The sequence below is a fragment of the Dendrobates tinctorius genome, unplaced genomic scaffold (genome assembly GCF_039654945.1).
Source record: "Dendrobates tinctorius isolate UK_male_01 unplaced genomic scaffold, ASM3965494v1 ptg000063l, whole genome shotgun sequence".
In the NCBI taxonomy this organism is placed as follows: Eukaryota; Metazoa; Chordata; class Amphibia; order Anura; family Dendrobatidae; genus Dendrobates; species Dendrobates tinctorius.
In genome coordinates, this window is record NW_027361731.1 from 10482274 (window position 1) to 10509316 (window position 27043).

The following is a 27043-nucleotide window of genomic DNA, read 5'->3' on the forward strand; positions in this document are numbered from 1 at the left end:
AGCATCATGACAACCAGCACAACCAGCACACACTGAGGCCCCTGATCATGTGACCCCTGACTCCTCCCCTCCTGTGACCTCATCACAGGTCCTGTGCGCACAGAGCAGGTGGAGGTCGGTGCTGGAGATTCCACGTTATTGGGAGCATCCAGTGGATTTGGATTCTGGAGAACCAACCTTCTGAGTGGCCCCACACCAGGTAATTCTGATTACACTATGATGGCGCCCCCCTCAGGCCAGAGTCACACTGTTAGGGCTGGCGGAACGCACCAAATATTAAGAAGGTAGTAATAAGGTGCATTCGCAGCCCGGGGTCCACCGTGCAGGGATGTTACCTGCTGCCCGGTAATGGCGGACGCTATATGGCGGTATGATCGAAGAACCCATTTGGGTTAGCCTCACCCGGTTTGTACAGGGATAAGTGGATGCTGGCCGTAGTTAAGGAGGAATGGGGTCTGTCCAGTAGAGTTGGCTACATCATTGTTCAGTGCAATTTCCACCCACGGTAGCAAGGATGCCCAGTCATCCTGCCTGGCCGAATCAAAATGTCACAGCTATGTGACCAGGGTCTGGTTGGCCCTCTCTACCAACCCGTTCGTCTCAGAATGGTAAGCTGAAGATAGATTCAGCTCAATGCTGAGTAGGCGACAAAGTTCTCTCCAGAACCGAGACGCGAACTGTGGACCCCGGTCGCTGACAATTTTGTCAGGCATACCGTGTAGGCGAAAAATGTGCTTAATGAACAACGCCGCCAAGGCCCATGCAGAAGGTACCCGCGGAAGGGGCACAAGGTGCACCATTTTACAAAAATGGTCGGTGACTACCCAGTTGACTATGCAGCTACGGGATTTGGGTAAATCCACCACAAAGTCCATCCCGACCATTTCCCAGGGCCTGTCCGCCACCGGCAGGGGATAAAGTAGCCCAGCAGGCCGTTGTCGAGAAGACCTATTCTTGGCGCAGGAGATACACGCCAGATATGGTCTCCGACGCCACGGGCCATATGTGGCCACCAGTACGTCCTCGCCAGAAGCTCAGATGTCCTCTTGGTCCCAAAATGTCCACCCACCCTTGACGAGTAAGAGAGAACCTCAAGCGAAACCGGGGCCACGGTCCTCAGGCTCTCAGAAGGGACAATTAACCGAGGCTCCTCCTTCTCCTCTGATGACACTACGGAGCAGGAGAGAGTGTCGACATGAATGTCCTTCTCCCCAGAGAGAAAATGGAGGGTGAAATGGAACCGCGCGAGAACATGGACCATCTAGCCTGGCGAGAATTTAGCCGCTGGGCGGTTTGTAGGTACACCAAATTCTTGTGGTCGATGTAAGCTTGGAAGGGAAAACAAGCCCCCTCCAGGAGGTGTCTCCACTCTGAGAAGGCCAACTTCATAGCTAGCAACTCCCTGTCCCCCATGGAATAATTTCTCTCCGCCGGTGTGAAGGTCTTGGAGAAAAAGAAGCAGGGATGCTTCCGACCTTGAGCATCCTTTTGGAAGAGGACTGCTCCAGCACCGAAGGATGAGGCATCCATCTCCATTATAAATGGTTTATCTACATCGGGGCGACGTAAAATAGGGGCGCTAGCGAAGTGGGACTTAATAGAGAGGAAGGCTTTGGAAACCTCATCCGACCACAATTTGGGATTTGCTCCCTTCTTGGTGAGAGGGCTACCAAGGGAGCTACCAAAGTTGAGAAGTGGGGAATGAACTGGTGATAATAGTTAATGAGCCCCATAAAGCGCTGCACCGCTTTGAGAGAATGGGGTTCCTGCCAGTTCATCACAGCCTGTAGCTTGGCAGGATCCATGGCCAACCCCCGGGTGGAGGTGATATTGCCCAGGAAAGACAAGGACTCCTGCTCAAACACACACTTCTCCAACTTGGCATAGAGGGAGTTTGCCTATAGGAGGTCAAAGACTAGGCAAACATCTCTCTGGTGGGAGTCTATATCTGGAGAGTAGATGAGAATATCATCCAGATAGACTACGACCGAGGTGGTGAGCATGTCCCGGAAGATATCGTTTACAAAGTCCTGGAAAACCGCAGGAGCATTACAAAGCCTTAAGGGCATCACCAGATACTCTTGATGGTCGTCCCTGGTATTAAATGCCGTCTTCCATTCGTCCCCCTCACGGATGCGTATCAGGTTGTAAGCACCCCGCAGATCAAGTTTAGTAAAAAACCCTGGCTCCCCGCAACCTATCAAATAGCTCAGATGTCAGGGGCAGAGGGTACTTGTTCTTATGGGTGATGGCGTTAAGACCCCTGTAATCTATGCATAGACGTAGTTCTCCATTCTTCTGCACGAAGAAGAACCCCGCCCCTGCAGGTGACACTGACTTCCTAATGAATCCTCTTGCCAGATTCGCCTGGATGTACTGAGTCAATACCTCCGTCTCCGGGAGAGATAGTGGATAGACTCGACCCTGGGGAGGCTCAACACCAGGCAAGAGGTCAATAGGGCAGTCATAGAGGCGGTGAGGCGGAAGGCAGCCTTCTTGGAGAACACGTCTGCATAGGGCCAATAATGTTTGGGGAGAGAGGAAAGATCTGCGAGTACCTCTGTAGTAGCAACCTGAACGCACTCCCTCTGACATCTACCCTCACAGGATTTACTCCATCCCAGAATTCTCCCTGAGGAAAACTCTATATGAGGGGAGTGGTAGTGTAGCCATGGTATCCCTAAGAGGACCTTATCAGTTCCCTCGGGAATGACTAGCAAGGAGATGATCTCCTGATGGGATGGAGACATGGATAGAGTAAATGGGATGGTCTGATGAGTTACCTGTGAGGGCAGTGTCGACCCATTTATCACTCGTACGGTCACTGGCGAGCATCACCAGAAGAATTGCGTGCCATTGGGCATAAAGTTGCCTTCCGCCCCGGAATCCACGCAAAGCTCTACCGTATGAGTGGGTGGGCAAATTGTAATTGTACCCTTGAAGGACAGATTGGAGGAAAACGCTGCTGTGTCTAGTGTCAGTAAACGGGGACGTTCTCCCGACCGCTGAGGGCATCTGGAGGCAAGATGTCCTGACTGCTGGCAGACATTACAGACTTTGAGTGCACGAGCGGTCCGAGAGTTAGATCCTGCTCGTGACACCCCCATGGCCTCATGTGTCTTGGTCGCCTGGACTGGAGATTCCGGAGATATGGCGAAGGTGGGAGCCAGACGAAACCTCTGCCTACACTGGGCTCGCTCCTACCTTCGCTCATTAAAATGAGCTATTAGCTCCTCCAGTGTGGCGGGAATCTCCCTAGTGGCCAAAGCGTCCTTCACATGGTCAGACAGTCCCCTCCAAAATACAGGGATAGGGACATTGTCCGGCCACTTCAGCTCAGATGCTAAAGTCAGGAAGTGGACGGCAAAATGGCTGACCATGGACAAGCCCTGTGTCAGTGCCAGCAGTTTGAGCGCCATATCATGGGGAACTCGAGGTCCCAAAAAAACCTGTTTCAGAGTGCTCAGGGTGCCGGGGGTCCACCGTGCAAAGATGTTACCTGCTGCCCGGTAATGGCGGACGCTATATGGCGGTATAATAGAAGAACACACGTGGGTTAACATCACCCGGTGTGTACAGAGGCAGACTCGGTTGCTTCACAGAACCGCACTACCGTGGAATATAAATGCCGTAGCCTGTTAAAGCTCACAGACTCTGCAAAGTGAGCGCTAGTGTACAGTCACAGAACTCTGCCCCAAAGACACAGGGTTAGAGTCCCTCTAGACCCACTAAGCGTGGCATTGCACCTGCGAACACCACTAATAGACGCTGGCTACCATGGAGTGCAGACCAAGTGCACAGTGGCGTACAGGCATAGCCACTACTTGGCGCTGAAGCTAGTACCTGGCTCTGCCTCCTACCTGCACTATCAGCCTAGGCACTACCTGGCAAGGCTGAGCAACACATGTGTACCAAGGGTGGTTTCTTAATGAGTGAGTCACCAGACACATTCATACGTGCATACATCACTCACTCCACATGGTCTATACTAGCGCACGGCCGTGCAAACCTTTTATAACTGTAGCCTTCCAGGACCATGTTGATGGCCCAATCCAAGCTGCTTGAGGACCTGAGCATGTGACCTCCGACCACCAATGAGCGATCGTCTCAGGGGCATGCTCAGATGGAGAAAAGCAGGGCTTAGTCCCACGGGCGTCTGCTTGCAGCTGACTAATGTTGGATGCTATAGCTGAACCTGGGGTGGCAGCAGCAACCAGATGCATAGCATTAGCCTGAGCAAGATGCTGGGACCGACATCTCTGCTGAGCAGGAACCTCTGCGGCTGAAGGAGAATGGGAGACCACAGAGGACATGGCTTGAGATTCCCCCTGTGCAATGGTGGGAATTTGACGCCTAAGGCCTCTTTCACACATCAATTTTTTGGCATCAGTCACAATCCGTCATTTTGTGAAAAAAATGGATCCAGCATGGATGCTGCTGGATCCGTTTTTTTCTCATAGACTTGAATTTGCAACGGATGGCGGCACGTTTCATCCGTTGTTCAACGGATCCATCAGAAATTCTTCGTCCGTTGGCTGGATACAACGGACATAGGAACGATTTTTGTCTACTTCGAAAAGTCTGACAGCGACGGATCCAGCGCCATCCGTCGGTTGCTATAGTAGAAGCCTATGGGCGCAGGAACCATCGCTGTCCGTCAAAAGACGGAATTCGGCGACGCCCGGAATAATTTCTATTCCTTTAATTTAACCCCTACAGCCTTTCTGGCACATACAAAATCTCTCTGTCTCTCTCTATCTCTATCTCTCTCTCTCTCTCTCTCTCTCGAATTCTATTCCTTTAAAATTCCTATGATGGCTGCTGCGACAGATCCCTAAAAAAAAATGGATGCGGTGCATCCGTTTTTTATTATCTGCGCAGGATCCGTTTTTTGCACACTTTGACGGATTGTGACTGATTCTGAAAAACTGATGTGTGAAAGAGGCCTAAGGCTGCTTTCACACATCCGGCTTTTTGAATCCGGCACGATGCGGCGAAATTTGGAACAGCCGGATCTGGTTTTGTCCCATAGAGCTGTATTGTCGCCGCACCGTGCCGGATGGGTATGCGGCGCATCCAGTTTTTGCCGGATACGGCAAGAAGTAGCCGGCTGTCCGGCGTCTGCAAAAAACGTTCGCTGCAACGTTTTTTGACAGCGCCGGACCGGTTTTTCTCACAGCGCATGCGCTGAGACTGTGTGTCTCGCGCTGCTCTTTTAAATGTGGGCGCCACCGTATCCGGCCACGCAAGCATCCGGTGTCTCCGGCACATCCCGGATCCGCCCCTACGGCTTTTTGCCGCACGGCGCCGGAGACACAAAGCCGGATGTGTGAAAGAAGCATTACACACACCAGTGTACGGCATCAGATGTGAGGTAGTGATGACTTCGGCTCCTGCTCTGCTGTGATCTCAGTGTCAGTGCTCGGTGCTCTGATTCTCTCACATGACAGGATCAGAGCACAGCTGTGGAGAAAGTAATGTCTCCATCTCCTCTGCTGCCTGCGTATATCGCACTGCACTCGGGTAACACTGTAGACTTGTATGGGGGCAAGTGAGCCGAGTAACACAGGGCTGAGTGCTGTGTGATGCTTTATCCCATAGCCCTCGGCCGTGTTATACAGGAATGTGACTCCAGCCTAATAGTGTATGTAGGAGAACCTCAGCAGATGACCGCGCTGTTACTGAAAATGTCTATACAAAGACCAGCACTGATATTGTCGCCATATGGTGACAGATCTCAGCCCTGCAGAACACATAGGAGATTACAGCACAGTTATAGATGGTGACTTACCGTTGACGTCTTTTCCATTTGGCCCAGACTGACATGACAACTTCTCCAGCCAGGACTCGACTGCAGAGATTACAGAAGACACACTTCACGTCTCATTTTCAGCCCCGTCCCCATCTATTCCCAACCTGCACAACCTCCTCATCCTGCGGATACCCCAGTACTGAGCTGCTGCTGCCGTATATGACCATATTACTGCGCCTTTTTGTGGCACTGTGACCCCTTTATATGGTAAAACAAACCTCTAGAATATAGTAATGTCCTCTTCTCCAATAATGCCTCCCTGTTATGATTGAGTCACCGAGGAGGAAAAACAAAAAGCAAGCTAAGCCCAGAAAACCGGAGAGGTTGGTGACTAGCGGATTGCAGACCCCTGATCCTATCCACACAACTAATAGTAGCCGTGGAGCGTACCTACGATGATCCTAGATGCCTCGTCACAGCCGGAGAACTAAATAAGCCTAAAGAAAGAAAAGGGGAAACCTAAACTGCCCCAGAGCAGACCCCAACGCAATAGACAGCCCCCAACATGTATTGTCGGTGAAACAAGATGAAAACACAAACACAGATAGAAAGATAGGCTGAGCAAACGATGGGGCCCACACTAACTATAAAGGACAGGAAAGGAAAGATGCTGTCTGCAATCACGCAAAAGCCCTGCCAAAAATATGTCCAACACGTCTGATAGAAAAAACCCTGATATATTTTGAAGACAGAGCAAAAGGAGATCAGCTGATCAGGGATAAAAGCGAACTGAAATAATCAGAGACAGAAATTGAATCCAGCACAGCCCCAGCCAGGGCTGGCTTAACACAAAAAACTAAGTAAACAGACCAAAACTCATATGAACAATAGCAGAGCAAAACTTAGCTTGAGAAGGCAGGAATCAAACTGGAAACCAGAAGCCCCAGGCAGGAGAAATCACCAGCAAGAAAATAGGGAGTCGGCTGCCTTAAATCCTGTCAGAGACTCCTGATGTCCAATCGCAGTCCTCCTCCTCAGGTGGCAGTTCTTTGCCATTTAGATCAGCTTCATTACCTCTTGTCACCAACAGAGGGAGTCCAGATAGAGAACTCACGACTCCTCTGTCAGCACAGCCAGCTCCATCACCCTCACCAGAACCCAGAGGCGAACCAGAAAATGAGTTCACAACACCGCCCTGTGTGACCATTTGACACTCACAATAACCAGAGTGCCCCTACAACAAAAGTGCCCACTTAATGTTTAATAATATCCCAAGTCTCCCCCCATTCAGCTCCCCTCTCCACAGCATGATGCTCTCTTATACACAGTATTCTGTCCCCTCACTGTATAGTACGCCCTCACAGTATATTGACTCATTAGTGGCCACCAAACTGTTTGATGGCCCCTTCATTGTAGCCCCCACAATGATGGCCCCATAAATAGCCCCCATATAGTATAATGCACTCCCTATAGGCCTCCATATAGTATAATACACTCCCCATAGGCCTCCATGTAGTATAATACACTCCTTATAGACCCCCATATAGTATACTACACAGCCCATAATCCTCCATATAGTATAAAACACTCCCCATTGTCCTCCATATAACATAATGTACTGAGGGGATTGCCCTCAGTATACTGCACTCCCCATATTCCTCCATGTAGTATAATGCACTCCCCATAGGCCTCCATATAGTATAATACACTTTCCATAGGCCTCCATATAAACACAAACACATGGGCCATGCACAGAGCGAACAAGCCTGTATGACAGTGTTCACACCACCATAAGACTGAAACACAGAAAAACACAGTAAAACAAACGTATAGAAATACTCTGTTGTAAAAAAGTCAACAGCAAGTGCTAGTAAAAAGATAACAAAACAGGGTATTTGGTTGATACTTTTTTTTGCAAAAAATGTATACTAAGCCGCTCTACCAAATGTCAAGTTATACCCATCTCAGAGCAGTCCCTAACCGATGTATTTAAAAACCTGGTCATGTGTATAGTACCTGTATGAGCAGGATTTAGGCAGGTAATGTCCGATGTGGACACGCTATGGAAGACTGCTTTTGTGTGCATGGCCCATAAGGGAAGGGTGGAACCTCCCAATCTTGCAGAAACAAGAAACCAATTAGACATAAACATATGGGCCATGCACACAGCGAACAAGTCTGTATGACAGTGTTCACACCACCAAAAGACTGAAACACAGAAAAACACAGTAAAACAAATGTATAAAAATACTTTGTTGTAAAAAAGTAAACAGCAAGTGTTAGTAAAAAGATGATAGCAAAACATAAAAAAAGTATACTAAGCCGCTCTACCAAACGTCAAGGTATACCCATCTCAGAGCATATAGTATAATACACTCCCCATAGGCCTCCATATAGTATAATACACTCCACATAGTCCTCCATATAGTATAATACACTCCACATAGTCCTCCATATAGTATAATACACTACACATAGTCCTCCATATAGTATAATACACTCCCTATAGGCCTCCATATAGTATCATGCACTCTCCATAGTCCTCCATGTAGTATAATGCACTCCCCATAGGCCTCCATATAGTGTAATACACTTCACATAGTTTTCCATACAATATAATTTACTCCCCATTGTCCTCCATATAGTATACTGCATAGCTCATAGTCCTCCATATAGTATAATACACTCCCCTAGTCCTCCATACAGTCCTCCATACAGTATAATGTACTCCCCAATGTCCTCCATATAGTATACTGCACTCCTATACACACCGATAAAGAAAACCGTAGCACAGCTTCGTGTGCGCCTCTCGGAGCAAAGGTTCCGGGGCGAACTCCCTGGTTACTACGCTGCTGCTGGTTATGATGCTGACATTGGTTTCTTATTTGTCCAGTTTCTTATTCAGGGCTGAAATTTGTTTCTTATTCGGCAGACAAAAATAACAAATTATAATAAAATGCAATGCAGCGAGGTGCCCTGATATGAATACACTTAAAAACAGCTACAAAATGATAAACTGGCACAAAAATGTCCATCAAAGTGGACACTAAAGGGCGTTATTGAAAAGGTTAAATGCATTACAGGCTAGTGTGACCTGAATTTGATGCGGCCATCATCATGTATGTATTGGTGATGTAAGATCAGTGGCCCAAAGTCATTTAGCTCCTGTAAAACACTAAAGAAGTTGTCCATTACTTGGCCAACTTCTCCTCATACCACTTGATGAGCCCTGATAAAATAATAAAGCCTATACTCGCCTCCCATGCCGCCGGCGTTCCCACATTGTTGGCATAGGTCTCCCGTGACTCCCATGCTGTTGTTGTGAAACGTCCCCAATCAGCGCTGGTGTCTTTGTCTCCGCTTTCCGGCAAATCAAGCAAGAACCGGACTTCCTCTTCATGTTTGATTTGTCCGAAAGCGGACACAGTAACGCCAGTGCTGATTGGGCGCCGGGCATCATGTGTCACAACACCGTATGAGAGCCCTGGGGAGAGCGAGTACAGACACCGTGGGAACGGCGACGGCATGGGAGGTGAGTATAGGTTTTATTATTATAATTGGGGCCAAACATATTAATCAAGAAGGGGTTGTGCTATTGGACTAACTGGACACTGTAACAACCCTGCTGGCATCACGGCATGGCCTCCCATCCCCCGCGCACCAACTTACTTTCTCCTTCAAACCATGCTGTGAAATCTGTCTGTTGCCAGCCCTGAGCTCCATGTGCTATGCCTCTTGTTTTCCTGCTTGCTCTCCATGTTTCCTGACTGTGTGTATAGGGGGCGGCGCCTGAACTCTCTGGTTCTTATGCGGTCTGGGTGCACCTGGGTAATCTGTCCCTGACCAACCACCTGGAGCCCTTGACTATTTAGTTTTGCCACTCCCACTGAAACATTGCCTGAGCAATGTCTATACTCAGTTAGTATTCCGCTGCTGAGGAAGCCAGGCCCTGTTCTGTCTGTCTCCTTCTTTGGAGGATTACTCTAGTCTTGCTTTGTACCCTGTCTGCCTGCCGGGAGGCTGAATATCCTGGCCCTTGAGTCTTGTTCCCTGTACCTTGTCCGTACTCTGTCTGCCTGCCAGGAGGCTGAATATCCTGGTCCTTGTGTCTTTGTCCCTGTGCCTCTGTCTGAACTCAGTCTTACCTCTGTCTGTCAGTCTCCTTGTTTGTGGTTCCTTCCCTGCCGTGTCTTTCCTTGTGTCCTCTTTATCTGTGCATCTGCACGCTCGCAGCTCTGTCTGCACGGCTCCCTAGCCACTCTGTCTGCACAGCTCCCTAGATGCTCTGCCTGCTCCGCACTCTTGCGGCTCTGCCTGCTCCGCACTCTTGCGGCTCTGCCTGCTCCGCACTCTTGCGGCTCTGCCTGCTCCGCACTCTTGCGGCTCTGCCTGCTCCGCACTCTTGCGGCTCTGCCTGCTCCGCACTCTTGCGGCTCTGCCTGCTCCGCACTCCTGCGGCTCTGCCTGCTCCGCACTCCTGCGGCTCTGCCTGTCGTATCCACCTGCCTGCCTGTCTATAACCTCTGTCAAGGTGTCCTGTTTCCGAGTGGGATCAGCAGCCACAGCCAGACACCACCCTGGAGTGGCACCCAGCAGCTACCTGCCGCACAAGCCTGACCTCACCATCAGAGGCTCCAGTGAAGACCAAGGAAGCTGCCGTAGTTACGCCCCTTCCAGAGTAGTCTGGTTTGTGGCACAGTGGGGCCACAACCCCCCGGCTCGCGCCATTCAGCCAAGGCGCGAGCGTGACAGTTTGCTCAGGCCATGGTCCCCGCTGAGTCCCATGTCCTTTCGCCCTCGGAGCAAGATGAACTTTTTTGCCAGTATGGGCAACCAAATAAATTTACCCGGTCTGAAGCCCAATCCTTCACTGCTCCACCCACCATTGTGGTCTCCAATAGACTGTTTGCTCAACTAGAGGCTGGCATACCTAAAGTTGAACCTCCCTTGGACCCGCCAAGATATGATGGGGACCCCAAGCAGTGTCGTGCCTTTATGGAGCAGTGCCTACGCTATTTTCAATGGCATGCTCCCTACTTCGCCAGCGATCGGGTAAAGGTAGGATTACTAATGTCCAACCTAACAGGAGATGCGTTGCAGTGGCTCAACCCCCTTTGGGAAGCAGGGGATCCCATCACCTCGAGCTTACCGGCCTTCCTGGTGGCCTTCTGCAAAGCCTTTGACAAGCCTAGTACAGTGTCTCCTGAAAAGTCTTCCCCTCCTAGCTTCCAGGAACGGATCGGACGAAAGAGACCTGTGGCCAATTCATCTTCTCCGTCTGTGACCGTCCATGACCCATCTGTTCCTCAGCCTGCCAAAGCAGCCCCCCATGCAAGATCCAAGAGGTCTAAGAAAAAGGGGCTGGCTAGGTTGTTGCCAGAGGCCAGTCCTGAGAAGGAACATCCTGATGGTCTCAGCCCTGTGAAGCCAAAGCTCCAGAACCTTGGGCCAGTAGGAGAGACTGCCCTTGGTGAGAGTACCTCCTCGCTACTAAAGTCTGTGACTGTTCCGGTGCCTTGTGGGAGTTTCGGCCGTGCAGATGTATGCAAGTTACAAGCCAGACGAAGTCTGTGCATGGTTCCTGCTCCACCGCTCCAGAATCCATGCAGGGGGTTTGGTGATGGCCGAGCCCTACTTGTGAACAGTCCAGCATTGAGGGGTCAACTACAGCTTCTAATCGGAGCATTATACACAGAGACATTTGTCTTCCACCTGCTGACCAACTTGCCCACCGGTCGTTTAGAGCCGGGCACTCTATTGCCCCTTCCGGTCCAAAGACCCAGCATGGTGCTATATTTGGATCTGCCTAGCCAACAGAGGTGTCTAGTTCCATTACTGCAAGGTCAGTCTTCTGTATCGTCTCCTTCTCCACCTGATCTGCCGGCTATCAAGCCATGGTGTACTGACGTCACTGAAGAAAAGGAAACAGTGGCGCCCTCTCCGTACACCTCCGGTGACCATACCAGTGACCAGTCCTCAGGAACATCCCTGACACTTGATAGTCTTCCCCAGGATAATGGGCTGAAGATTGATCCTGAGTGGATGCCCTCGGCTCCTCTATGGTCTGTGGGTGAAGGTCCCAGGATTAAGCAGTACTCGTTCGCCTACTTGAAAGAAGTGGTCCAGTCTGTTCCGGGTAACAGGCGGAGGTGGCTCCCCGTATGTATGCCTCCAACTTCCATGTGGCAGATGGATGAAAAGGTGAGAACAGTGGCCTATGCATTTCTGTTTTTTACCCGTCTGGAGGAGGAGGTCCAATTTTCTTGGGATATCGGGCTGAAGTTGGACTCGGTAAAGGTCTCTTCGGTTTCCAGCTGGCCGGCTGATGTAGGGGTCAAATCTGAGGCTTCCAGGTCCCTGCTTTCTTCCACTCTGGAGGAAGAGATCCAAGTCCTTATACCCTCGGTGTTGGAAGCTGACTCCATCGGGCACCAAGAAGCTTGGCACTCTGGGATTCCTGATGGCACACATATTCCACCCTACGTGAAGGATGTCGTGTCAACCTGGACTGTGTGTGGTCCCATACTCCTTCAGGTCATTCTGGCAGGCTTGAGGAAGAGGGGCCGTAAAGGGGGGGGTACTGTAACAACCCTGCTGGCATCACGGCATGGCCTCCCATCCCCCGCGCACCAACTTACTTTCTCCTTCAAACCATGCTGTGAAATCTGTCTGTTGCCAGCCCTGAGCTCCATGTGCTATGCCTCTTGTTTTCCTGCTTGCTCTCCATGTTTCCTGACTGTGTGTATAGGGGGGCGGCGCCTGAACTCTCTGGTTCTTATGCGGTCTGGGTGCACCTGGGTAATCTGTCCCTGACCAACCACCTGGAGCCCTTGACTATTTAGTTTTGCCACTCCCACTGAAACATTGCCTGGGCAATGTCTATACTCAGTTAGTATTCCGCTGCTGAGGAAGCCAGGCCCTGTTCTGTCTGTCTCCTTCTTTGGAGGATTACTCTAGTCTTGCTTTGTACCCTGTCTGCCTGCCGGGAGGCTGAATATCCTGGCCCTTGAGTCTTGTTCCCTGTACCTTGTCCGTACTCTGTCTGCCTGCCAGGAGGCTGAATATCCTGGTCCTTGTGTCTTTGTCCCTGTGCCTCTGTCTGAACTCAGTCTTACCTCTGTCTGTCAGTCTCCTTGTTTGTGGTTCCTTCCCTGCCGTGTCTTTCCTTGTGTCCTCTTTATCTGTGCATCTGCACGCTCGCAGCTCTGTCTGCACGGCTCCCTAGCTGCTCTGCCTGCTCCGCACTCTTGCGGCTCTGCCTGCTCCGCACTCTTGCGGCTCTGCCTGCTCCGCACTCTTGCGGCTCTGCCTGCTCCGCACTCTTGCGGCTCTGCCTGCTCCGCACGCCTGCGGCTCTGCCTGCTCCGCACTCCTGCGGCTCTGCCTGTCGTATCCACCTGCCTGCCTGTCAATAGCCTCTGTCAAGGTGTCCTGTTCCCGAGTGGGATCAGCAGCCACAGCCAGACACCACCCTGGAGTGGCACCCAGCAGCTACCTGCCGCACAAGCCTGACCTCACCATCAGAGGCTCCAGTGAAGACCAAGGAAGCTGCCGTAGTTACGCCCCTTCCAGAGTAGTCTGGTTTGTGGCACAGTGGGGCCACAACCCCCCGGCTCGCGCCATTCAGCCAAGGCGCGAGCGTGACAGACACTGCCTCTGGCCCGGCCTAATAGACCTTCGTACATTGCAGGTCCAGACACCATTATTAGGTATGTAAGTAACTAGTAACTAGGCCGCCTCTTACTATCGAGTACTTGGGGGCGGAGGGGATTCAGCCGAACTCTGTCCTACCTTCTTAGATGCCATGTTTGCTTTTCACAGCCACAAGATGTTAAACTGTCAGGGTTTTTGTTGCAGCCGCCCCTGTGCCGTCCCTGCGGTGTACATCTATGTTCTGGGCCCCAAAAGAGTAAAATAAAATGTAAAACAAGTGATTGACGTTATAAAAAAAATAATTTTTAATATCTGATTAATTTTTTTCTGGTATTTTTCCTGTAATATAGGAAAGCCTATGGCCAGAAATAAACCCCATAAATCACTGTACATGGAGACTTTGGGATCAGATCATTTCTGTCCTTGGTGTTTGTGGAAACAAAAATCTTTTCTAAAAGCCTCAAACTTCTGTGTGTGAATCAGAGCTGAGATCTAACGTGATTACAGTGCGGGGAAGACGGGAAACCTTCATATAGACGGCCGGTGGTGATGGAGTCAGGGACGGACTCTGGACAAATATGTTTCTAGAGCCGTAGTAGAAGATGAAGATGTCGTCCTCATCATGAAGTAGTTATTTCTCCTGTCACGTGTGATGAATATCTCCTGCAGTATTGCTAATGCCGATTCCAGTGTCGGTAATGAGACGAGAATTAGCGTTATGGAAGATGAGTCTATGAGAAACGTATTCAGCTGCCGACTCCGAGGAGGAAACTGCTTGTTGTCTGTGGCCTAAATATATAGGTTTTATTAGTAGATGTAAAGAAGAAAACTAAATACTGTAAAATAATAAATCTCATATGTTTCCCTTATTATCTCCAGTAATTGTATTATTACACAGGATTTTATGATGTTACATCGGCTCATCTTCTCATTCAGGTCTCTACAATATCAGATCCTCTCAGTGAAGATCTTCTATATAAGAAAACTTTCCTGATTTACACATCAAGGATCAATATGGACAGAGACAAGATGGCGGAGAGGATATTACACCTCACCCTAGAGATCCTCTTCCGGCTTACTGGAGAGGTGAGAGATTCTGATGACGTCACATTACATCATTCTTATCTATGGGAATAACAGATGGACAGAACTGGAGAGGTGAGGACTCTGGAAATGTCTGTAGTGAGATTTAATAATGTGTCTCTCTATAACCAGGATTACACAGTAGTGAAGAAGACCAATAGTGAGCGCTGTCGGGACCCTGAGTCTGAGGGATGTGGAAGACCACTAAACCCAATCAAGGAGCCTCCACCTCACCCCCTGAAACATGTGGACATCAATGACCAGAAGATCCTAGAACTCCTCTACAAGATGATTGAGCTGCTGAATGGAGAGGTGACACTACTGGGAATGCTGGGACATTACACAGTAAAGCTATGAGGGGATTGGGGGGATGACGGTTTCATTGTATGTGTCAGGTTCCTATAAGGTGTCAGGATGTCTGCGTCTATTTCTCCATGGAGGAGTGGGAGTATTTAGAAGGACACAAAGATCTGTACAAGGACGTCATGATGGAGGTTCCCCAGCCCCTCACATCACCAGGTAATAGACAGGACTAAATACACACGGCCTATAATTATCTGTATGTAAAGAATGGATTCAGTCCCTGTATGTGTTTCCTCCAGTTTTATCCAGTAAGAGGACAACACCAGAGAGATGTCCCAGTCCTCTTCTTCCTCAGGGCTGTAAACAAGGAGATCCCAATGCTCCTCAGGATCATCAGGTAGATGGAGAGAAGGTGTCATGAGATCTCCCCTATGATGTGAAGGTCTTGTGCTCAGTCTTGTTTTATCCACCAGTGTTATATGTTTCATACTTGTGTTATGAGAACGGTGGAGATGGCAGGATTAGAGTTGATCATAGATGGGACTTCTCCATCTGTCTGTGACTTTTACAATATTTGTTGTAGGGTGAAGATCCGACCCATATTAATATTACAGAGACATATGTGAGAGGTGATGAACGGAGTAAAGAGGAGATTCCTACATGTGACTACCCAGGTGAGTAGTAACCACTAAATGCAGAGAAGTCACAGATTCTTCTCAGTCACCGACTGTGGCTGCTTTATAGGTGGTGTAGTTTGGCCGTATCACAATCGTATGATCACCATTCTGCCTCTAGACCACAACATTCTCCACCCAAAACTGTTCAAATGACTTTGGGCATTAAAAGCCCTTTTCTATAGAACGTATAGCCTGGAGGATCCACCTTCCCCCTGAGATAAGAAGACGCTGACCATTACATGTCCAGATCTGTAAACTACAAAGCCAAATGACAGTGTATGTAGAATGTGCTGACAAGTTGGAAAATCGCTTGAAGAAAATATTATGATGGGTCTGTAGGGAGGAGGGCCCCCGCAGAGTGTCCGGGCCGGAGAGTGACAGGACAGCAAGGGGAGGGGCGAGTATAAAAGGGACAGGGAGCGCGCATGGGAGTCAGTTGGTGAAATGGCAGACACGAAGCAAGAGACTGTGGGAGTTTGAAAGAGCCAGAGTGACAGACGGTGACCAGAGAGGAGACCATCGGCAGAGGGGAGACTTACAGTGGCCTGCGGAGAGTAAGCGTCGAACCTACCAACAAGAGACTGTCGCTCGACTCCAATCCGGGGTCACTTCTTGCCCACGGTCGTCCGCAGCTGTTACCGCTGTGCTCCAGCCTGTTGCGGCTGGTCCGCCGCCCCTCGCAGCCGCTGCCTCCCCACTTCAGCCCGCGGTTTCGGCCTCTTCATCATCGGCCGCATCTGACATCACCCCGCTGCAGTCGGCAGTTGGGGCCTACTCCTCGCCTACAGAGAAACTCTTCGCCCAGGCCGTGCACGTGGCCTACCAACCGCCACTTCTGGTAACTGCGACACAACCCTGCTTGGAGACTGGAGTCTCAATGAACTCGCTTACGAGCAGAACCCCGCTGTTCCTACAGGGGGTTACCTCATCAAAGGACTTCCTCAGGGCCTGTTGTGCCCCAACTCCTCCTGGGTGCTGGGCACCCGAAGACTACGACAGATCCTCAGCAGCTGGGCCCAGCGGCTGCGACACCAACGCAGCCTCATCAGAGACGCCGAGGGACGTCAGGACGGATAAGTGACACTAGAGGAAATAAGGACCCGTAGTCGGCCATATCGCTGCCCTATAGCAACTGGCCTTTCCCGGATTAGTCGTGTTCTCTTTTAAAGTGTTTTGTTAGTGCAGAGTCCCTGCGAGGACAATAGCTGTTTTTGGTTGCTTAGCATAGCCCTAGCGGCTTAAATTCATAAAAATTCTCTAGCCAAAGTTCAACTCAGTCTCGCGTCTCGTCACTGCATCCTGCGTACCTGTTGTTACCAACATTTGGCGTAGTCGGAAGGATGCAGTCTCTGAGCACGGACAACGACGCCCCAGACCAGGGCAGGGCCGTGAACTCTACAGATAGCTAGGGCCCCCGCTCCAGCATTTCGTTGGTGGCTATGTTGAGCAACCTGCCTAGGTTTTCCGGTTCTAATACCATGCTATGGAGCTGGACAGAACGGATGCAGAGGCTCTTTTGGATGCACCCGATGACTCCTGACCTGGAAGCATAAGTATCTCTCATGGCATTAGATGGGGAGGCTCGGAATTCAGTAATGTTGAGGCCCCCGGGACACCGCAACACCTTTGATGAAGTTTTACCTTTATCACCTTTGATAAAGATTGTAGAACAGACCCATGGGGACCCAACTAATGTGGGAGAGTTAAGGACCCGGTTGTTCAGTCGGATGCAGGGAGAGGGGGAGACCATCACCCAGTATATGAATGTCCTCCAAGAGTTGCATACGACCATCGTGTTATGAGTGTGGGGAGCCGGGCCACTTCGCCCAAGAGTGTCAGCGGCGTGGGAGATACCCACCTCAGCGGCCATTAAATTAGAGGGCTCCGGGCTGGGGGGACGCCGCTCGGAGCCAAAAACCACGATTAGGGGTGGTGGAAGTCCCGAAGATTTGGTCTCAAAATGTCCGGTGGAATGGGCAGAAGTAGGGGGCCGGGCCGTCCGGTCCCTAGTGGACACGGGGTCACAAGTGACAACTGTTACAGAACCACTTAGCACCCAGAATATGTTGTGCAGTTATATGTACAGTGCCTACAAGTAGTATTCAACCCCCTGCAGATTTAGCAGGTTTGATAAGATGCAAATAAGTTAGATACGAACAGGACCAGTTCATATGGCAACAAAAACTGACACCTCCGCAGACCAACCCAAGTATATTGAGGCCCACGCCCGAAAACTGGCGAGCATACAGGATGGAGGAGTGTAGGGAGGAGGGCCCCCGCAGAGTGTCTGGGCCGGAACTAAGGGGACCGCCATCTAGGTTCCTAAGGGAACAGTACCCGGGGAACGAAGGAGGAGAGTGGACTGCTGAGAGTGACAGGACAGCAAGGGGAGGGGCGAGTATAAAAGGGACAGGGAGCGCGCAGGGGAGTCAGTTGGCGAAACGGCAGACACGAAGCAAGAGACTGTGGGAGTTTGAGAGAGCCAGAGTGACAGACGGTGACCAGAGAGGAGACCATCGGCAGAGGGGAGACTTACAGTGGCCTGCGGAGAGTAAGCGCCAAACCAACCAACAAGAGACTGTCGCTCGACTCCAATCCAGGGTCACTTCCTGCCCACGGTCGTCCGCAGCTGTTACCGCTGTGCTCCAGCCTGTTGCGGCTGGTCCGCCGCCCCTCGCAGCCGCCCCACTTCAGCCTGTGGCTGCGGCGTCTTCATCATCGGCCGCAGCGGACGTCACCCTGCTGCAGTCGGCAGTTGGGGCCTACTCCTCGCCTACAGAGAAACTCTTCGCCTAGGCCCAGGCCGTGCACGTGGCCTACCAACTGCCACTTCTGGTAACTGCGACACAACCCTGCTTGGAGACTGGCGTCTCATTGAGCTCGCTTATGAGCAGAACCCCGCTGTTCCTACAGGGGGTTACCTCATCAAAGGACTTCCTCAGGGTCTGTTGTGCCCCAACTCCTCCTGGGCGCTGGGTGCCCGAAGACTACGACAGATCCTCAGCAGCTGTGCCCTGCGGCTGCGACGCCAATGCAGCCTCATCAGAGACGCCGAGGGACATCAGGACGGATAAGTGACACTATAGGAAATAAGGACCCGTAGTCGGCCATATCGCCGCCCTATAGCAACCGGCCTTTGCCGGATTAGTCATGTTCTCTTTTTAAAGTGTTTGTTTGTGCAGAGTCCCTGCGAGGACAACAGCTGTTATTGTTTTTGGTTGCTTAGCATAGCCCTAGCGGCTTAAATTCATAAAAGTTCTCTAGCCAAAGTTCAACTCAGTCTCGCGTCTTGTCACTTCATCCTGTGTACCTGCTGTTACCTACAGGTCTGTAAGAGAAAGTGGAGGGTAATGATGCTTTTGTCTTCCTAGATCCCTGATATCTTATTGGATGAATATACCGTCTCCCCTTCTGTGCTGCTGAATGTGCTCATATGATCCCTTCAAGACCAGGTCCAGTTTTTCTGGCCAGTCTTCACTTTTATGATCAACCAGCTGAAGAGCCCGGCGCTGCCCGGGCATAGTAACTAGCAAATTATAAGGATTATATCTATATATATAAAGCTGAGTGTAGAGCCCCGCCCACTCCGCATAGCCACATTCACTATAATATGCCACATCGTCCCGTCAGACAGAACCACCGGACTACTACCCCTAATATCCCACAATATCCCATCAAAGCCACCGGACTACTACCCCTAATATCTCACATCATCCCGTCACAGCCGCCGGACTACTACCCCTAATATCCCACATCATTCCGTCAGCCAGAGCCACCGGACTACTGCCTCTAATATCCCACATCATCCTGTCAGCCAGAGCCACCGGACTACTACCCCTAATATCCCACATCATCCCGTCAGAGCCACTGGACTACTACCCCTAATATCCCACATCATCCTGTCAGCCTGGGGTCAGAACCAGAGTGCTGAGTGGAACGGTCCTAATTTCCATACCAGGGATCTCTTTAAGAGAGGCCTGGCGTCAGAACCAGAGCGCTGAGTGGATTTGCACTGACTTCCATACCAATGATCTCTTTAATAGAAGCCTAGTGTGAGAATCAGAGCGCTGAGGGATTTACCCTAACTTCCATACCGGAGAGGCCTGGGGTCAGTACCAAAGCGCAGAGTGGATTTGCCCTCACTTCTATACCAGGGATCCCTTTAAGAGGGGCCTTGGGTCAGAGCTAGAGCGCTGAGTGGAATTGCCCTAGCTTCCATACTGGGGATCCTTTTAAGAGAGCCTGGGATCAGAACCAGAGTGCTGAGTGGATTTGCCCTGACTTGAATACCAATGATCCCTTTAATAGAACCCTGGGTCAGAATCAGAGCGCTGAGGAATTTGCCATAATTTCTATACAGGAGATCTCTTTAAGAGAGCCTGGGGTCAGTTCCAGAGCATTTGAAGGCAATTGCCCTAACTTTAATACTGGGGATCCCTTTAAAAGAGGCCTGGGGTCAAAACAAAAGCGCTGGATGGAATTGTCCTGACTTCCATACTAATGATCTCTTTAAGAGAGGCCTGGGGTCAGTATCAGAGCGCTGAGGGATTTGCCCTGACTTCCATACCGGAGATCCCTTTAAGAGGGAAGATGTGCCTATGGGATGGAGGATGTGTGATGGGTATATGGGCACGGGAGGGAGGATTCATTTCTGTCATGTGCTCTTTACGCCTTTCTGGGGGGCAGACAATGGCTGGGAGCTTATGTTCCCAGGGATGCTAGATTTCTCCCACCATGTCAGTGTCTGCTGAGGTGTTGTCAAGTGGGAAAACTTGCTCATAGCAACCAATCACACCTCAGCTTCTATTAACCAGCTCTGGTGAAATGAGAGGTGCTTAGTGCTTGGTTGCATGGAAAACTGTTGCTCATAGCAACCAATCACAGCTCAGCTTCTATTAACCCGCTCTGGTGAAATGAAAGATGCTTTGTGATTGGTTGGTGATACACACACACACACACACACACATACATTCAGTTTTATATATAGAGATAACATTAAATGTGCAGTGAGGCAAAGTGTGAATTTCTGTACAATAACAACAGAGTTTCCCTTTATCCTGACTTTTCAACTTCTTTTAAAACCAACTAACTTCAATAAGGATTGTGATAAACTACATAAAAACCATTACACCTGTGCCATGATATATCTCTAAGCTGTTCGAGGCTGATGGCTGTAATATACATTTATTCACCCCTGCAGGAGATGTGTTGGCATGGCTCGAGCCCTGGTTTCATGGATTCACTCCTCGTCATTAATTCCATTAGGTTTTCAATCCTAAAGGATTTGGATTACTGCACAATCTCTCCTGAAATGAGGAGCACTAATACTTTCTCTCCTCTTCTGCTCAGGACTCATAGTCGCTCCAGTGGTCCACCATAAATGAGTGCACGTCCGGATTGGTGTTGTGGTTATCCCCTCATACATTACTCCAAAGAGGTTTCACCACTAGTTACTCATTTTTTTTACACTTAAAAAGGCTGTTCAGTTTGAAAATTTCAGTAGATACGTTGTTGTCTATAGTCACATTTTTGCCCACCACCCTTTATCTTCTTTAACCCCTATTCATGAATCTGGACGTAAACACAGACCCCTAGGTTGAGCCACATTGAAACTTGTTTTCTGTACTATGAGATGGCAAGAACAATAGTCAGGTACTCCGGCAGGGCAGAGAAAATACAAAATCAGAAGACACAAGAGTAGTCAGTAAACAGGTCTGGGTCACAAGCTGGGAGCTGAGAACAGAGGACTGAACCAGAGGAGAACAAGGCTGTATCTCGCAGCTTCCGGCAATATGCTTCGAGCTTTAGTAGGGTGTGGTGCTTTCTAGTTGTCTGAAGTAGGGAGCAGATTACTTTAACTGGACAGTGTACACACCCAAACTGCCAGAATGAATGGTACCACAGGTCGCAGGCACCTTAACCTTAGTGGCTGGACAGAGTCTGCACCCCCCCAGATCTTCTGGTTCCGATGTGTCCTCCATTACCAGCGCCGCCTTCCGAATGAATAAGAAGATCCAAGAGGAGATGGGACACCCCATTTGCAGACCCACTAATATGACAAAATGGCAGAAAACCAGAGCAGTAAAAATCGCCACATAAACCAATGTGGTTTGGGCACACTACAAGGCTCAGAAGGGAGGAGGAAATTTGTCTTTGGGAGGGCTGATTTTTCTAGATTGGTTTATGAAAGGCATGCCTCTTTTAAAGGGACTTTAGACACTAATAATGTGGAAACCTCTGTGTTTCCATTGACAGATTATGGACTTGAGTTTGTACTTGTTTTATGTAAGATGTGTAGAACTTTTTTTTGGTATTATTTTCATCTAAATAACATTGTTTGGTGGCTTTTTATTCTTTATTGGGAGTAAGAATGAATGAACACTTTAACCCCTTAGTGACAGAGCCTATTTGCAGCTTAATGACCAGTCCAATTTTTACAATTCTGACCACTGTCAATTTATGTGGTTATAACTCTGGCACGCTTTAACGGATTTCGCTGATTCTGAGAGCGTTTTCTCGTGACATATTGTACTTCACGTTAGTGGTAAAATTTCTTCGATATGATGCGTTTATATATGAAAAAATGGAAATATGGTGAACATTTTTAAAATTTTGCAATTTTCAAACTTTTAATTTTTATGCCCTTAAATCAGAGAGGTATGTCACACAAAATACTTAATAAATAACATTTCCCACATGTCTATTTTACATCAGCACAATTTTGGAGACAGCATTTTTTTTGTTAGGAACTTAAGGGTTAAAATTTGACCAGCGATTTCTCATTTTTGCATAAAATTTACAAAACCATTTTTTTAATGACCACATCACATTTGAAGTCTCTTTGAGGGGTGTACATGACAGAAAATACCCAAAAGTGACACCATTCTAAAAACTGCACGCTTCAAGGTGCTCAAAACCACATTCAAGAAGTTTATTAACACTTTACGTGCTTCACAGGAACTGAAGCAATGTGGAAGGAAAAAATTAACATTTAACTTTTTGTTACAAACATTTTATTTCAGAACCAATTTTTTTATTTTCACAATTGTAAAAAGAGAAAATGAACCACAATTTATGCAATTTGACCTTAGTACGCCGATACCCCATATGCGGGGGTAAACCACTGTTTGGGCGCACAGCAGAGCTCAGAAGGGAAGGAGCGCCGTTTGACTTTTTCAATGCAGAATTTCCTGGAATTGAGATTGGACGCCATGTTGCGTTTCGAGAGCCCCTTATGTGCCTAAACAGTGGAAACCCCCCCACAAGTGACACCATTTTGGAAACTGGACTGCTTTAAGGAACTTGTCTAGATGTGTAGTGAGAACTTTGCACCCCCAAGTGTTTCACTAAAGTTTATAGCGCAGAGCCGTGAAAATAAAAAATCTTTTTTTTTCCAATAAAATGATTTTTTTTAACCCGTAATGTTTTATTTTCACAAGGGTAACAGGAGAAATTGGACCACAAAAGTTGTTTTACAATTTGTCCTGAGTATGCTGGTACCCATATGTGGGGGGAACCACTGTTTGGGCACACGTTGGGGCTTGAAAGGGAAGTAGTGACGAATGCAGACTTTGATGGAATGGTCTGCGGGTGTCATGTTACATTTGCAGAGCCCCTGATGTGCCAAAACAGTAGAAATCCCCCTCAAGTAACCCCATTTAGGAAACTAGACCCACCAAGGAGCTCATCTAAATGTGTTGTGAGCACTTTGAACCCCCAAGTGCTCCACAGAAGTTTTTAACGCAGAGCCGTGAAAATAATCATTTTTTTTCCACAAAAATGATTTTTTATCCCCCAATTTTTTATATTTATTTTTTATATTCCAAAGTGTAACAGGAGAAATTAGACCCCCAAAGTTGTTGTGCAATTTGTCCTGAGTATGCTGATGCCCCATATGTGGGGGTAAACCATTGTTTGGGCGCACGGCAGATCTCAGAAGGGAGGGAGCACCGTTTGACTTTTTGAACGCAAAATTGGCTGGAATCAATGGTGGAACCCTGTCGCGTTTGGAGACCCCCTAATGTGCTTAAACAGTGGAAACCCCCATTTCTACCACCAACCCTAACCCTAATCCCAACACACCCCTAACTCTATTCCTAACCATAACTCTAATCACAACCCCAACCCTACTCCCAGCCCTAATCCTAACCCTAACCCTTTTGTTTCCATGGTGAGAAAAGGGCAGATTCTAGAGATGTTCTTTAGGTGTAGGCGGCAAGAGTGGGCAAGAGATTGTATATGGGATATGAAGGAGAAATTGGTGTCAAACATAATACCCAAACAGCGAGCCTGCTGCCGGGGTGTTATTATGATGTCACCCACGGAGAGGGCAATGTCAGGTTTAGGGAAGTTAGTAGATGGCGGGAGCAGAAGAAGTTCAGTTTTGGAGAGGTTGAGTTTCAGATAGAGAGCGGACATGATGTTGGAAACTGCGGACAGTCACTGGCGTTCTGTAGTACAGCGAGGGTAAGGTGCTGATGGTCTGTCCAATTGGGACCGTGTAGAGAGAGAAGAGAAGGGAGCCAAGGACTGAGCCCTGAGGTACCCCAACAGTGAGAGGAAGAGGAGATGAAGTGGAACCAGCGAACAAAACACTGAAGGAGCAGTCAGAAAAATAGGAAGACAACGAGGAGAGAGCAGTGTCCTTAATGCCCAGTGACTGGAGCCTATAGAGTAGGAGACGGTGGTCAACAGTGTCGAAAGCTGCAGAAAGGTCGAGAAGAATGAGCAGAGATTGTTCACCGTTACATTTTGCTGTCATGAGGTCATTTTTAACTTTTAGTGTAGTTTCAGTCGAATGTAGGGGGCAGGAGCCTGACTGTGAAGGGTCTAGGAGGGAGTGAGTGAAGAGGTAACGGGTAAGGGGGGAGTAGACTAGGCGCTCCAAGAGTTTAGAGATGAAGTGAAGGGGAGATTGGAGACTGGTCTGTAGTTGTTTGTGCAGGATGGGTCGAGAGCGGGTTTCTTCAATAATGGAGTAACGATAGAGTGTTTGAAGGAGGATGGGAAAAACCCCGAGGAGAGGGAGAGATTAAATATTTTAGTTAGGTGATTTGTGACAACTGGAGAGAGAGATTGGAAAAATCTTCCTATTGGGGCTGGCCGGCAGATCTCGGCTGGCGCACTGCACATGCGCTCACCATTTTCTTACAGTAAGAAGATGCCGGCGACCGTGGGGGGAAGCCAGGAGACCCAGGGACACTGGAGAGGTACCAGAGGGGTGGGGATCGGGGACCCTATTTCGCTCTCCTCTGATGTGCAATCACATCAGAGGAGAGACCAATTAAATGGCACATCAGACTTTTTTTTGTGGTCGCTGTTATACGGTTAATAACAGCGATTGCAACACCGGGGTTGGTAAAACCCCGGCAGCTGAGACCCCACAGAATTTCTGACTCTGGGGGGGTGCTATACACTTTTTCCACAGCGCCATGAATTCACAGTTCTGTGGTTTAAGTACCCTTTAACTACCGCTGTTAAAAGGCATTTCAGCGGTCGTTAAGGTTCTCTACTACTTCGTCCTATGGGGTTTTCTATTAGACTGTGGACTGTCATTGTCTTGGTGAATAATTCAACATTTTTACATAACTTGCCATTTTTACTGACAGATTAAGTAGAAATGTTCAACAATATGAAATTCAGTTATTTTTTTCAAAAATATTAATTTGGTTTTATTCTTAACAGATGAATGTACCAGGAAATCAGAGGGACAGCTGACATCTTCAAATTTGAAACCAGATAATCTTGAGATCCCACAGGATACAATTGAAGTAAATGAGAATACTCCAGATATACCATCATCCCTTCACAGCAAAGATCTGTCATCTGATCCTTCCAAAGTGGTCCCATCTTCTGATTCATTACCAACTACTAAGGAAAATCAAAGTCACAAAAAAAGCATTAAAAAACTAACTGCTCCTAAAGCAAACAAGCCATTTTCACTTTCAGAATATGGAAATGATTTTCCCCTTGAAAAGTCTTTTCTTAAAAATCAAAAAATTCACAGAGCAGCAAAAAGATTTTCTTGTGCCAAGTGTGGAAAATGTTTTAGCCAGAAATCAGATTTTGTTATTCACCAGAGAACTCACACAAGGGAGAAGCCATTTTCTTGTTCAGAATGTGGGAAATGTTTTAACCAGAAATCAGATTTGGATAAGCATGAGAGAATTCACACAGGGGAGAAGCCTTTTTCATGTTCAGAATGTGGGAAATGTTTTAACCAGAAAGGCAATCTGGTTTCACACCAGAGAACTCACACAGGGGTTAAGCCTTTTTCTTGTTTAGAATGTGGGAAATGTTTTAGCCAGAAATCAGATTTGGTTAAGCACCAGAGAATTCACACAGGGGAGAAGCCTTTTTCATGTTCAGAATGTGAGAAATGTTTTAACCATAAATCAGATTTGGTTAAGCACCAGAGAATTCACACAGGGGAGAAGCCATTTTCATGTTCAGAATGTGGGAAATGTTTTAACCAGAAAGGCAGTCTGGCTTCACACCAGAGAACTCACACAGGGGATAAGCCTTTTTCTTGTTTAGAATGTGGGAAATGTTTTAATCATAAATCAGATTTGGCTACGCACCAGAGAACTCACACAGGGGAGAAGCCTTTTTCATGTTCAGAATGTGGTAAATGTGTTAACCATAAATCAGATTTGGTTAAGCACCAGAGAACTCACACAGGGGAGAAGCCTTTTTCATGTTCAGAATGTGGGAAATGTTTTAACCATAAATCAGATTTGGTTAAGCACCAGAGAATTCACACAGGGGTGAAGCCTTATTCTTGTTCAGAATGTAGGAAATGTTTTAAGCAGAAATCAGATTGTGTTAAGCACCAGAGAACCCACAGAGGGGATAAGCGTTAATCATGTTCAGAATGTGGAAAATGTTTTAACCATAAATCAGATTTGGTTATACTCTAGAGAACCCACACAGGGGTAAAGCCTTTTTCAAGTTCTTAATGTGTTAAATGTTTTAAATGGAAATTGTATTTTCATAAAGCGGTTGTCATAATGTTTGGCCTCGTTAAAATAAAAAAAATCATATTCAACTTCCATGACAGTGTTGTTCCAGTGGTATCGGCACTCGCTTTCCTGGAGCTCAGATGAGGTTGTTACATCACATGAACCCTGTGCCCAATCAGTCCCTGCTTCAGTGTCCCCGCCTTTGGACGTATTGAACATCAACAGGAAGCTAGGGCTGGGACTTCTCTTTGACCTCTTATTGTTCGATTTGTCTGAAGGTGAGAACAGTGATACCAGTGCTAATTGGACACAAGGCTCACCTGACAACAGTCTTATGAGTCCCTGAAACCCAAGTGCTGACACCACTGGAATCACACTAGCATGGGAGGTTTATAGAAGTGTTTTTACTTTAACAGGACCAAACATGAGGAATGAGAAGTCAAAATCCCACACAGAGAAGTTATCATACCTAGAGTGTGAAAAATGAATTACTGGAAAGTAGCATTTTGTTGAGAAACGATATACGTTATGGACAAATTGTACAAAAACATATAATAGAGAAAGGGAAATTACTTTAAAACTTACTGTATTTCTTGGACTATGACACAATTTTT

The 27043-nt window shown here is 48.2% G+C and overlaps 1 protein-coding gene across 1 annotated transcript; it reads left to right on the forward strand.

Annotated features, from left to right (window-relative positions):
- On the forward strand, nt 1-27033 carry LOC141094284 (uncharacterized). The gene is made up of 7 exons (XM_073580121.1): nt 1-199; nt 14342-14491; nt 14621-14800; nt 14884-15007; nt 15091-15188; nt 15375-15465; nt 25153-27033. Exons 2-7 carry the CDS (start codon nt 14420-14422, stop codon nt 26328-26330), a joined length of 1743 nt encoding a protein of 580 aa, XP_073436222.1. The 5' UTR covers nt 1-199; nt 14342-14419; the 3' UTR covers nt 26331-27033.
- The last annotated feature ends 10 nt before the right edge of the window (nt 27034-27043 follow it).

Bases quoted from the DNA above. Each gene is read 5' to 3' on its own strand.
- LOC141094284 (XM_073580121.1), top strand. From the start codon at position 14,420: ATGGACAGAGACAAGATGGCGGAGAGGATATTACACCTCACCCTAGAG. The intron at 14,801-14,883 runs GTGACACTACTG...TGTATGTGTCAG, and splicing joins TTGAGCTGCTGAATGGAGAG to GTTCCTATAAGGTGTCAGGA. The intron at 15,189-15,374 runs GTAGATGGAGAG...TATTTGTTGTAG, and splicing joins ATGCTCCTCAGGATCATCAG to GGTGAAGATCCGACCCATAT.